This window comes from Anopheles stephensi, chromosome 3, assembly GCF_013141755.1.
Source record: "Anopheles stephensi strain Indian chromosome 3, UCI_ANSTEP_V1.0, whole genome shotgun sequence".
Classification (NCBI taxonomy): Eukaryota; Metazoa; Arthropoda; class Insecta; order Diptera; family Culicidae; genus Anopheles; species Anopheles stephensi.
The window spans coordinates 11,008,870-11,020,703 of NC_050203.1; the positions used below are offsets into that span (position 1 = coordinate 11,008,870).

Genomic DNA, 11,834 nt, shown 5'->3' on the forward strand with positions numbered 1-11,834 from the left:
TGGACGCACTACCGCAGCCGGCTAACTGCAAATTAATTTTACAAAGTGCGAAATAATCAAACCCTCTTGAGGTTACCCCACTTGGTCCGCTTGGGCATTGGGGAAAACGTTTTAGTCATCAAACTGGTGGCTGATTATCGGCTTGTACCAACCATTCCTTCGGCTCACTTTACAAAAGCACCCTTTAACTGCATGATATCGATTTAAAGATAAACTGGGTACCATACGATCACGACCGACATGCGTGACGTGCCAATAGTGGATGTGAGTCAACCACTAAAATCACTACAAAGCCGGCTACTGAGTGCTTCGGATAATGAGGAACTATGAGAAAAAATCAAACAACTTTCTCTAATTGTTGTTAAAGTAATTTTAAAAGGAATTCTTGATGGAACGATAAAAAAGATTTTCAACAGCTTGATGATAGGCGATATGTCGACAAGAACTATGGCCTCTGGAGGAACTCTGGAGAAAGAGGTCTGGACTTTAAGGTAGATCAAAGCTACTCAAGTCTTAGTTCAGGATCTTTTTCTTGTTGTTTATTCACTACCTCCCCTGCCCAATGATCTCGTTCGACCATCCTAATCGTTAGTCTGACTTGATGACTTGGCAGACTTTCACAAGCTCACAACACACTATGTCCTTGCAGTCCCACCAAACATAGCCTTGTTTAACGTTTAACCTGGATGTGTCGAGATAGTCTACAAATATTCTTTACGCTTTAGCTACAACACGTTCTGTGGCTGTCTCTCTTACATGATCAACATTCCTTTAAAAGGCACACGGCCCTGTAAATCCAAAATTTTAATCAGCTTTTTCGGGCTAGAGGTAATCCGAATCGAGGAGAATCTTTCAAATTCAAATTTTTTGAGCCCAAACCGTACGACTTCTTTTTTTTTCAAGACCTTGCAGGTCAATGCAGTCTAATTTATGTCCTAAAATATGAGCGATCAATCATGAAATCTGTTAGAAAATTACCCACGCAGACAGTGTTGAAAATTCGCGGACACTTCCTGGATCTTCTTCTTCCTTGGCACTGCAACCTCGAGAGGTGGGCTCGGCATGCCATTTCTGGCTTTCTGTGACTTGTTTATACCCGTGGTAAAGCAGAGTAAAGTAAAGTTTTTGGCCCCGTATGTATGGAAGGACAATGGAGGAGCCGCTACAATGACGAGTTCTACGAGCTGTGCGATGACTTTACCATCGTGCAGCGAATTAGATTCGCCAGGCTTCGGTGGGCTGGTCACGTCATGAGAATTACACCGGACGACCCAGCCCGTAAAGTCCTCTTAGGCCGTCCATACGGAAAGAGGAGGCGTGATAGGCCCAAATTGAGATGGAGTGATGGCGTTGATGCGTCCGCCCGAACAGCCTGGAGAACGGATTGGCAGACGACGGCGCTACACCGTGAGCGGTATCGAGGATTGTTGCAGCTCGCCAAGGGACTTGAACTCCGGTCGTGCCGTGTGAAGACCGGCGCTGTTATCGCCTCGGCCACCGAACCTAGATCCTAACCTAGATCACCTTACACAATATTATCCTTCTCTTGTACATCCTCTTGATAAATTTATGACACTCTTGCGAGACAGTACAATAGACAGAATAAAAAATCAACAAGCAAATTTAACCGCTCAAAAGGGTTTTAAACAAAAGACATAGAAAAGACTCGTAAAAGGAGGGGGGGGAGGTGGAGGGAGAATTTATGCTCCACCATGAGTTATGTGAAATGCATTTTATGGAAACTATCTTTCTGTGCCACTCAGCTACTGAAGCAGCTAAGTGTGTCTCCGCTTAATCTCTTCTCCATCCTATGGTTTTCAGCACTCTGTATAACTTTCTGCATAATTTCTCATAGGAAGGCGATTATTACATGGTGTTTTTTCTTCCCATTTGCAAGATGTTGGATGAAACCATGATGGATTCAGCCCCCGAATTTTCATCTTCAAGACACAGTTGGTCAACCTTCCTATGTTTGAAATTCTATCGCTTACGTATCAACAACGTCTAGCGGGCAAATCCATATTTCAGCATTTTTAAACGACAATTTGATTGCGGAAAAACAGCGTCAACGTCAACAGACATGCAACAAGCTGCAAGAGAGTAGCATCAAACGATGGTGTGTGTGTATCCTTCCTGTTTTTGGACCGGATATCCCGCTCCATGCGACGAGTGTGATGAAAAACACATTACGGATGGATGGAAGGATGCCAAACACTAACTCATTGTGTCCATGTCCACATATGGGAAATTAGAGTGAGGGGAAAAGCCATCGCTTTTCCGGCCAGCTTAAGATCGTTTGAAGCTCATACGATTAAAGGCACAAGCATGAGGCTTTCGGACGGTGCAATAATTCTTTTTTCATTGCTTTTTTTTTGCTCTCAAACGTGTTTGGTTCTTTAGGGTTCTCCAAAAACAAGCCCTAAAGATGGATGGCATAAAGAGCGCAGCAACTTCAGTCATCTTGCAACGTATCAAATGCAACGGCGATGAAATTGATATCTGTCTACCGGTCGTTGACAAGGCCGGTGTCGGTCGGTGTTGATGATTCTTGCCAGCCATAAACAACAACAAACAGGCACGCAAAAAAAAAACACGAGAGGCACACCAAAAGGAACGGCTCCAAACGGTATGACGGCATCCCGTTTTCGTGCCTGTGGTAAAATCACCAGTTGCAATTTGCAGCATGCATCGTTGGTGCGCGATTAGTGAGTGCAGCCGGCAGGGCATGATCAACACTGTACACTGGTGGATTGATTTGTTTGGCATGATGCGACGACGGTTCGACCGCGATCGATTTGCTCGAAACATTAAACAAACAACTGAAACTTCAATAAACAATCGGCCACCGGTTGGCCACGGTCGTGCGAGGGCACCGCGAACAGTCAAGCGATCAGAAGCGAGTTTAAAAATAATGCAGTACGCTTGTGATTGCATTTGTCAATGGAGGCAGTTGAAGGAAGTGGAACTTCAAACGGAGAAAAAGAGTTATTCAGGGAACATCACAAGACAGTTACCACCATAAGCCATCAAACATATTTTGATAGCGGAAAAATAAAAAAATCTTTCAATTGTTCAAAAAATTTATGAGAGTTAAGGAAACGGAAATAACTTTAAGTTCAAAAAGGGATTTTTTTGGATATATGAGGGACAACAAAATTTGCATTACATTAAGTAACATAAATAAATAAATAAATAAATTAAAATTAACAAATAAAGAAATATAAATGTAAAAAAATATGTTTTAATTATTTTGAAAATTTATCATGCTCTATTTGACCTATTAGGGGCGGTCCGGTGGCCGATGCGACAGCGGCGCCGGTCTTCACACGGCAGGGCCGAGGTTCAAATCCCATCCAGACCACCACCCCGTACGCTAGGCTGACTACTTTTCTAAGGGTCAAATTAAGTCACAGAAAGCCAGAAATGGCAGGCCGAGACCTCTCGAGGTTGTAGTGCAAAAAAGAAGAAGAATAAGAAGAAGTACATGACCTATAAAAAGGGCATTGATATGTAACACATTACGTTACCTGCCAATGTCGTTGACATTCATCGGACACCGATAAAAGCTTGCCCATTTTATGCATATATCGACGAAAAAATGGATCAATAACGCGATATCATAATTTCGACCAACTTCTCGCCACATTACATATTGTCACGTACAAATAACAGCAATAAAAAAAACCCCCGCGCTCCATATGGACCTCATCAGCTAGATAAGCGCTCGAATTCGAATGTGCGATTCGCAAACGATAAGCATAAACAGAACCGTAATCGTTTCGCTAGTAGTAATGAGATAAAACGTATTCATCCATAGCGTTGTTAACCACCGGATTGCACCGGTTTGTGTCCTTCCGATTGTTTAAAATGTTGAGGGATGAAAAGCCCCGGGGATGTACGTACACCCCGGGGTTTAGTGCCACCTATTTCTACCTATGAATATTTTAGGTTCATTGTACCCGTTTCTCAGCGCGGGCGATCCGAAATAAGCGACATTTATATCTCGGACCTGTACGACAACGCTCGTGCTCCGTACGTTAGATCGATTGTGGAGTTTTCTCCCCCCCAGCATCGACATTATGGGGATGCTGGCAGAAGGTAGATATGATTTCAAAACACCCAACCATTCCCGGCGATGAGAAAACTAGAAGCAGTCCTGGGTGGGGGGTTTTATGCGAAACCGTCCCACCCCAATATTCCATAAAGGGCTGGCGTTCCCTGCTTATCTCGGATACGTTCACAGACACGGTACGGCGAACCCCATGCTCATTCGCCCTCTTTACAACATAAAGACAACAGATATCAGCAGCAGAACGGAGAGCTGCTCCTCAGAAAACCGTACCGCGAAGGACGTGCAAGATGTTAAACGATATGGCTTAGTAAATAGTTAGTGTGGAGTAGCTACAAACAACTTACCCAGCAGCAGCAGCTTAATGTCCTTGGCCGCCTGGATGCCATCCTCCTTGAGGTTGCGCTCGATCTGCTTCGACCGGGCAATGGCAGCCCGTTCCTCTGCCGATGACGTGCAGCCCATGGTTTGCTTTGTTTCCAGCCGGCTTTGGTCACTGCTCTTTGCACGGACTCGTGCGAATTGTTGTCCTGGCAACAAAAGGATCTTTTGCACACAATGGTGAAGGATGTCAGGAGGATTTTGTTTCAATCACACAAGCATTTTGTAATATGGATACACTGTTAAAAAATCGTTAAACTTAACTGCAAGCTGATTTTTCCTTTGTACTGTACACTTTCCACCAACACTTGGAATCGCACCGTAGGGCTTTTACACTTTTATTTAGATTTCCTTCATTTCCCACCGGTAATCTTATTTATTTGTCACCTTTTCACTCGATTTTCACCCTTGCGAACCTACAACCAGTGGGGAACGGGGGTTTTTCCAAGTTTTCTCCAACTCTTGCCAAGCAAAAGTGTCGCTATCATTCAGCTTGTTTTAGGGTTCAATGGAGTAGCTCCACCGAAAAAGATAATTAGTGGAGGGACACACGTCCATGTAAGCCGTTCTAAAATACAGTAATGGGCTAGCAGTAGACCCTGACGTGAAGCTGCAAAATAGGGAAAGAGAAAATCCATTAGAATCTGTGCTGGGAGCGTGCCATTGGGTGTAAAAATAAGTTGGTATGCTGATGGAACGAAACTATTCCCTAACTTATGCCTTCACCCAAGTACATGTGGTCAGGCCTATCAAATGTCCACCCACCAAAGCGGAATCCACACATTACGAGACACGAGTTCCGCGCGTGGGTGGTTGATTTTCCGACCATTTCTTCCCCATTTTCATTTCTTGCGGTTTTTCTTTCAGTCATTAGCCGGAGCCGGTGGTGGAAGCTAATTGCATTTTATGTGCAAAGCCATCTAGCAGCCACGTTGCTATGAGATGCTCATTCCTTCTCATTCTCATTCGACAAGAAACATTAGCGCTAATATAAAATAATGGATTCCCAGCTATGTAACCGGTGAAAATTGAACTTTTTTAAATCGAAAAATTCGCATTTTGCTGCTTCGAACGCTGCATCGCTGTTTGTACAGGTGTTTGGTTTCAAATGGTACAAACACACAAGCCCAATTCTATGCTATACACGCGAGGTAATGTTCCAAACAATCGGGCCTACTATGTTACTCTCACTTCACGCGTATTATCACGATGTTTGTCGTTAAGCAATGGTAATGAGGTTCTCCGCTTTTTTTTGCAGTCAATCAGTGTGCATCTCGATGTGATGATGCATTTCTCGACCTAATGCCACACCAGTGGAAAAACAAATCGTGCCCGTCCGTAGCAGCAGCGAGTGGGCCACGTGGAGTGGAGTCCGCCCACTGTAAGTCTCTTTCCTAGCGGTGCCGCCCGTTGCGTCAAGAAATGGACGAAGTAAAATGCTAATCACCGACCACCTCTCCGGCTCTAGTGCACGCATCGGAGCACCAGCGGGTTTGATTTGTTCTCACGACAATTAGCCTTGATTCGCGCGATTGAATCATTCTCACGATATTAGTGAGCGGGAGGAGTTGCCGGTGTGCTGCGGCGGGTGCATGTGCAGCAGATTCATCCCCCGCCGTTACACACCGCTCTCACCCACCCCGGTTCTCCGTCCATCCTCCGTAAACCGATGGGTTAATCTATCGGGTTAACCTTCACGGTTCTAGCGTACGCCGCTAGCACGCTACATCCGCCTACTGCTGCCGGGTCGAGGGAATAGAGAGGGATTTTTTCCCCCTAAGTGAGGGAAAACTTTGGAAAAATCTTTTTCAAATAAGAACATTTTTAATTCCTGCTCTAAAATGAGAATAAAATTCGGCAGAAACGCAAACGGAGACAGATTCGAATCACAGCAAACCCCACAAACGCGAACCATACGGTGGGAAAATTGACCCACAAAACCATAGCAACACGGATAGTGCAGGCTGGTGCAGTTTTAGGATGCAACTTACCTGTTCTAAACTCGCACTGCTTGTAGGTTCTGATGCAGCCGAAAAAAACACACTACATTTCCACTTGATCACGCACTTTACGCTCGTGTTTCGCGTCTGATTGATTCATTCAGATGATTCATTAAAAAGAAAATGGGAACACATTTTTCACACCGCACAACACAGCACACTGCACCGGCAATCACACTCAGCCAGTTCTGATCAGTTTGTTTTCCTTTTTCCTTTGCAAACCCGCTTCGACGCGCGTACACTGGACCGGATTTAACAGTTCCGGTTCTTGGTTGCGAAAGGAGCAGCAAAAAACAAAACAACCCACGGCCACAATATCGGTTACATTTGAAAAATCATAGTTTTGTAGCGGATGTTTATTTGGTGTCTCAATCACAGGAACTGTTGCTTCGCTCGGTACCAGTCGGAAAGTTTCGGAAAACTCGCGCACCTGTGTGTGGGCCAAGCGGACAAGCGGTTTGACAGTTGGTTTGAAATTTTTTGTTTGTTTCGATGGGTCGTTTCGTTCAATTTCCGATCGTTTGACAGTTGTTTCGTTCAATGGCGATGGGCGATCGAGAACGTTTTGGAAGTTTCCTCCGGAAAGGTTTTAGATAACATGGAATAGGCGAAAAAAAAATTTTTTAATTATGATTATGATAAGTGATTCCTCCTCAATGCAAATGAAATAATGCAAATAAGACAACAATTGCCACCGAAATAGTCTCTCGCCTAGTGTCACAACTTTCGTTCAGATTTGACGAACGGGAGCGGTCCATGGTCCAGCCTGCCAGTTCCCGCAGCACAGAAACAGCCCATCCAAGGAAGTGAAAAGACGTAATTGTCCGTGAGCTCTCAGGTCGAAAACATTTCTGCCCGTAAAAGCCAAAACACAACACCGAAATACGTTCAGCCCCATCCAAGTGTGCATTGGAAAGAGAATTTGGTTGTTGCTGTGCGAAATTCTAGTGCATCCTAAACGACGGTCAGCAATTATTTAGCGCTCCACCAGTATGGCCACGTCATTTGCAAACTTTTCGTTCGAGCGATTAACGCAACAAATGGGTGCAAAATTGTAAGTATCGTTACGTGCGTGCGTGTTCGTTTTGTGCTCACCCACCTTCAAGGGTGAATTATGTGCATTGTAAATTAGCGAAAGATCTCGATTGCCGGTGGTAGGGGGTTTACGGTCAGTTTTCCCATCATCAGTTTATGTCGTCTTCCTACGTTGTCTGCGTTTCGATAACTTTCTCAAGGTCTTTTTTTCAAGGGTGGAGCTAGGAGTATGTTTGCACAGAGCAACAGAGAACGTACATAAACATTCTGCGTATTTTTTTAATTCCTTTCTTTCAGGGACCCGAGACTGCGCCAACATCTGGCGAAAGTGTACGGATGTTTAGCCGCGACGTGCAGTGTGGCCACCGTCGGTTCGCTGATCCATCTGTCGGGCATTTGGGAGGCGGGCCTGCTCAGTGCTATCGCGTCGCTCGGTCTCATCCTCGGCATGGTATTCACGCCGGACAATGGCAAGAACTTTGTACAGCGCTTCGCCATGCTGATGGGCATTGGACTGTTTACCGGGCATTCGTTGGGATTGCTGCTCGAGCAGGTGATCTACATTAATCCGGCCATCGTCGTAACGGCGCTCGTCGGTACCACGACAATCTTTGCCTGCCTGACCGCGTCCTCGTTCTTTGCCAAGCGTGGCAAGTACCTGTACCTCGGCGGAATCCTGATGAGTGCCATCAGTACTTTGGCCCTGATCAACCTGGGAAATCTATTCTTCCGCTCGTACATCGTGCAAGACGTAAGTAAACGCATCGCCCATTCCCCCCCATAGCGTGCGTGTGTATGTGTGTGTTCGGTTTGGGACATCTGTTTAGTTCCCGGCCGGTGGTGGTAAATAATTGAAGCATCTTAAACAAAACTAAATGCGTCATCGATCGGATGATTGATGTCTCCGTAGCTATTCTGTGTGGTGGGGAGATTGGCTTTTGGGCTTACCTGGCTCAACGGGAAGACACCACGTCATCCGTGTGAAACAGCTGATGCAACAATGTGTCTGTTTCCGTGGATGCTAATAACACACTGTGTCAACAGTAAACTCTCGCTGTGTGTTCCGATATTTGCTTCTAGGTGCAAGTGCAATAACAATTTCCATATATGATTTTATTTTTATCCCATTAAATTTTTTTTAAATTAAATTAATGTATCTCAACCTTTCCATTTGTTAGATTTCCCTCTACCTCGGACTGATCGTGATGGCCGGCTTTGTCCTGTTCGATACACAAATGATCATGGAGAAGCATCACATGGGCAACAACGATTTCATTGGCCACTCGCTGGACCTGTTCTACGATGTGATCAGCATTTTCCGCCGCCTGCTTGTGATTCTTGCCCAGCGGGAGGATAACAACGAGCGCCGGAAGCGAAAGAACAACTAAACACACCACACCAACACATCGAAGCAGGCGGCAATTCGGCCCCCGATAGCATCCTGTGGCGTCCCACAGGGAGGGGCCTACTTTGTCACCCGATTGTATATGGGCCAGTGTTTTACTGCTGCCAAGCCAACAGCACTACTAATGAGGCAGCGCAGCCGTACGCGGGATATCTTCGTTATTTGGGCTTTAAATTGAGTGGGTGCATCATTCAATAGTATCTCACAATATAGTTTAATATATCCTACACCACATCCCTGTGGTTGCAAAGAGGGAATATTCAGATTCGGTTTATTATTTTGGTGCTATAGTATGTTGAGAGCTTTCTATTGTATATGTCGTAATATCCGGGATACTGTAGGCTTTTGTTCGTTTCGGTTTTGCTGAATCACGTGATTTATTTACAACAAAAAAAGAAAGGAAAATCATTGTGTACGAAAAAGATAAGCTTTTATGAAATGATAAAGCTGGGTGTCTGTGTGTGTGTGTTTACGTTTTCACAATCACATCACACACAAGTAATACGTTCGTTAGTGTGTGGGCAAAACGTTCACTGTTGATGCACCGAATCGTACCGGAACCACGGAGAACTTTCTGAAGATGCAACCTCAGCACTCATCAGCATATTGTTTCCCACCTTTTAAACACTCAACAACAAAAAGGCATCAGGGATCGAACAGAAACAATTAGCGAAACAGCGGAACGTGTGCTCAACCGCGAACCCACCGACCTCGGGGTTGAGATATATTTGTAATTTTTCAAAAGGGGGTTAACCTTCCTCGGGTGGATGTGTTCGTAAATTCCGTCAGTCGTTGGATCATGCGTAGGTGTAAGTAAGTTCAATGTTTGTTCGATGGAGTCCGCTAATGGATTAATAAAGATATTTTACTAATTTCAATAGGAAGTTTCGGCTGTTCACAAAATGTGTATGGTGAAGCGAAACGAAAGAATCATTAATTAATTGTAGCATTTCTATCAGCTGACACGGGGCTGAGCCTCAAGCCTACGTAAAGTTGTAGCGTCCTGGTGGACCTCGGTGCAGTTTGTGCCGCTATATTTAGCACTGTATTGGATGGATGTAATAGGTCAGTGGAAGTAAAATAAGTACACCACCAGGATTCAACTGTAACCATCGTCCCTTTTTTTATTATTTTTAAAAACAACGTTCTCCCGTGTCTTCTCCCCACGTATAATCGCTGCATAAGGATCTAACCGAACCCGTCATTCCCTGATAAGCGGGTTTGGTGGAATATAAATATGTTACAGTAGTAGTAGTAGTAGTAGTAGTAGTGATGATAGTGATAGGTTTAGGTGGTAGTATTAGTAGTAGTAGTAGTAGAGGTTGTAGTAGAAGCAAATCACTTATATTTCACCATCCAGTTCTCCGGTAACATCAATATGGATTCTTTTCTATTTTTTGTTGTTGCTTACTATTGCCCTAATAATATTATAAGTAATAATGGCATGTATTAGCTAGGAACAAACGGAAAACTATGTTGGGGAAGAAAACTGTTTCAAAACTTCATGTTTTTGGTGTGGTTGCAAAACCCGGGCAAACATCTCCCGCTTTTCCCCCCCAAATGGTTCTTCAAAGGGCGGGGCACCCCTTTTTACTTGCCAGCATCGTTCATCGTTTTCGGAAGGCTTAGCAGTGAGTTGATAAGCTCGGAGTTACGTTTCGCGTACGGTGCCCTCGGGACGACGGCTATCGGCTGTCGGTGTTCGTTGTAGCTGCACGGTCTGCAGAGCGGGAAGCTGGTCAGTTCGTTCAGAAAGTCTGCCGACTGATCGGCAAGCCATTCGGCGAGCTGGCGGATGTAGAGCTGTGGGGGAAGGAAACACATGTAGAAAGGAGGGTTAATTTGCTTCACTATTGAACCCTCAAGTTGAGGAATAGGACAAATTCATCTTGCACACATAGAGGCTAGAATTCACGTGCATTCAAATTCTTATCCACAAGACAGATTCAAACAGCACACCGCAAGAGAGATCACGTTTGTCCTTAGTAGTTTCGTTCATCACACAATCTATCTCTGTTCCCGCAAGCACTCACTTCTTTGTCCAAATCTCGATCATCTTCGTACGCTGGCAGGGCTGTGCTCGCTCTCAGCCACAGGCAAACCAAAAGCACACAAGCCGCACTAACTTTAGCCATCGTGATGTGGAACCGTTTGTGTTATCCTTTTTTTTTCTTCTGCAAAGCGCGGAAGTGCTTAATCCTGCCAATTATCCACAAATCGGGTTTGAAGCTCCACACGGTTGTCTCTTGCGGTACTGATGCTGGAACTGATGGCATCAATCGGTTCGATACCTCGTTTATATAGGTACCCTGTGCAGAGGCATCTGGCAGCGTATCCTACGCATCTGGCACATCTGCCCTGACGCATCCTGAGGCATCCGTCCCCGTTCCCGTGGCCTATCCACCATCCGATGTCCTTCGAGGTGGTCCTGTAGCGGGCATATTTTGCTGATACTACAGCGATACTACTACAACTCCTCCCGCCGAAGTCCTGCTGCGAGCGGGCAAATTTTATTGCCATGCTCTTCGGGGCCAGGAAGATATTGTGTTTGCGCCCGTAGGTAATTTCTCCCCATCGCTCATCTCGCATTGTCAACTGCAGACACGCTCGTTCGCCTGTAGCGGGAGAGGGTGTAGTAAGGTATAGGGAAAGGTAAATACTAGCTCGTTGGCACGTTTGTTGGACATTAAATTTGCTGTGTCGCTTACTTTTACAGCACATTCCGATTTACACCTGGCCGGGGCCAGGCAGGACACAGTTTTAATCATATCGCTTTTGCGGCTTTCGATAGGACGGACGATACAATGCCAGCTCGCAGATGTGCGGTCGAGATGGATCCATAAATTCACCCAATTTTGGTTTCGCGTAAAGACCGTTAAAAGCGCAGCCATTAGACGGCAGGGGGCTTCGATCGGATCACTGGCGCTGCACGGCGGGAAAGTTG

General features: G+C 45.2%; 4 protein-coding genes across 5 annotated transcripts in view; 1 reads left to right on the top strand and 3 right to left on the bottom strand.

The window, feature by feature from the left end:
• Nucleotides 1–6,869, bottom strand: part of LOC118513188 (G protein alpha o subunit) — a 52,450-nt gene extending 45,581 nt beyond the window's left edge. Inside the window, exons 1-2 of one of the 2 annotated variants that reach the window (XM_036058676.1) lie at nt 6,442–6,869; nt 4,417–5,060 (exon numbers count right to left, since the gene is read on the bottom strand). In XM_036058676.1, the coding sequence (XP_035914569.1) occupies nt 4,417–4,534 (118 nt within the window). In that variant the 5' untranslated portion in view covers nt 4,535–5,060; nt 6,442–6,869. Of the gene's footprint in view, nt 1–4,416; nt 5,061–6,441 lie in introns of those variants that run through there. The other variant, XM_036058667.1, reaches the window with a different exon arrangement.
• LOC118513191 (bax inhibitor 1) lies at nt 6,810–9,768 on the top strand. The gene is made up of 3 exons (XM_036058679.1): nt 6,810–7,504; nt 7,783–8,236; nt 8,664–9,768. The coding sequence occupies exons 1-3, from the start codon at nt 7,443–7,445 to the stop codon at nt 8,871–8,873; spliced, it is 726 nt and encodes a 241-aa protein (XP_035914572.1). The 5' UTR covers nt 6,810–7,442; the 3' UTR covers nt 8,874–9,768.
• Nucleotides 9,769–9,988: 220 nt separating this feature from the next.
• On the bottom strand, nt 9,989–11,156 carry LOC118513194 (protein PDF). Its single transcript, XM_036058682.1, has 2 exons — nt 10,924–11,156; nt 9,989–10,693 (listed from the first exon to the last, which is right to left on the bottom strand). The coding sequence occupies exons 1-2, from the start codon at nt 11,023–11,025 to the stop codon at nt 10,481–10,483; spliced, it is 315 nt and encodes a 104-aa protein (XP_035914575.1). The 5' UTR covers nt 11,026–11,156; the 3' UTR covers nt 9,989–10,480.
• Nucleotides 11,060–11,713, bottom strand: LOC118513193. The gene is made up of 2 exons (XM_036058681.1): nt 11,599–11,713; nt 11,060–11,505 (listed from the first exon to the last, which is right to left on the bottom strand). Exons 1-2 carry the CDS (start codon nt 11,609–11,611, stop codon nt 11,084–11,086), a joined length of 435 nt encoding a protein of 144 aa, XP_035914574.1. The 5' UTR covers nt 11,612–11,713; the 3' UTR covers nt 11,060–11,083.
• Nucleotides 11,714–11,834: the final 121 nt, after the last annotated feature.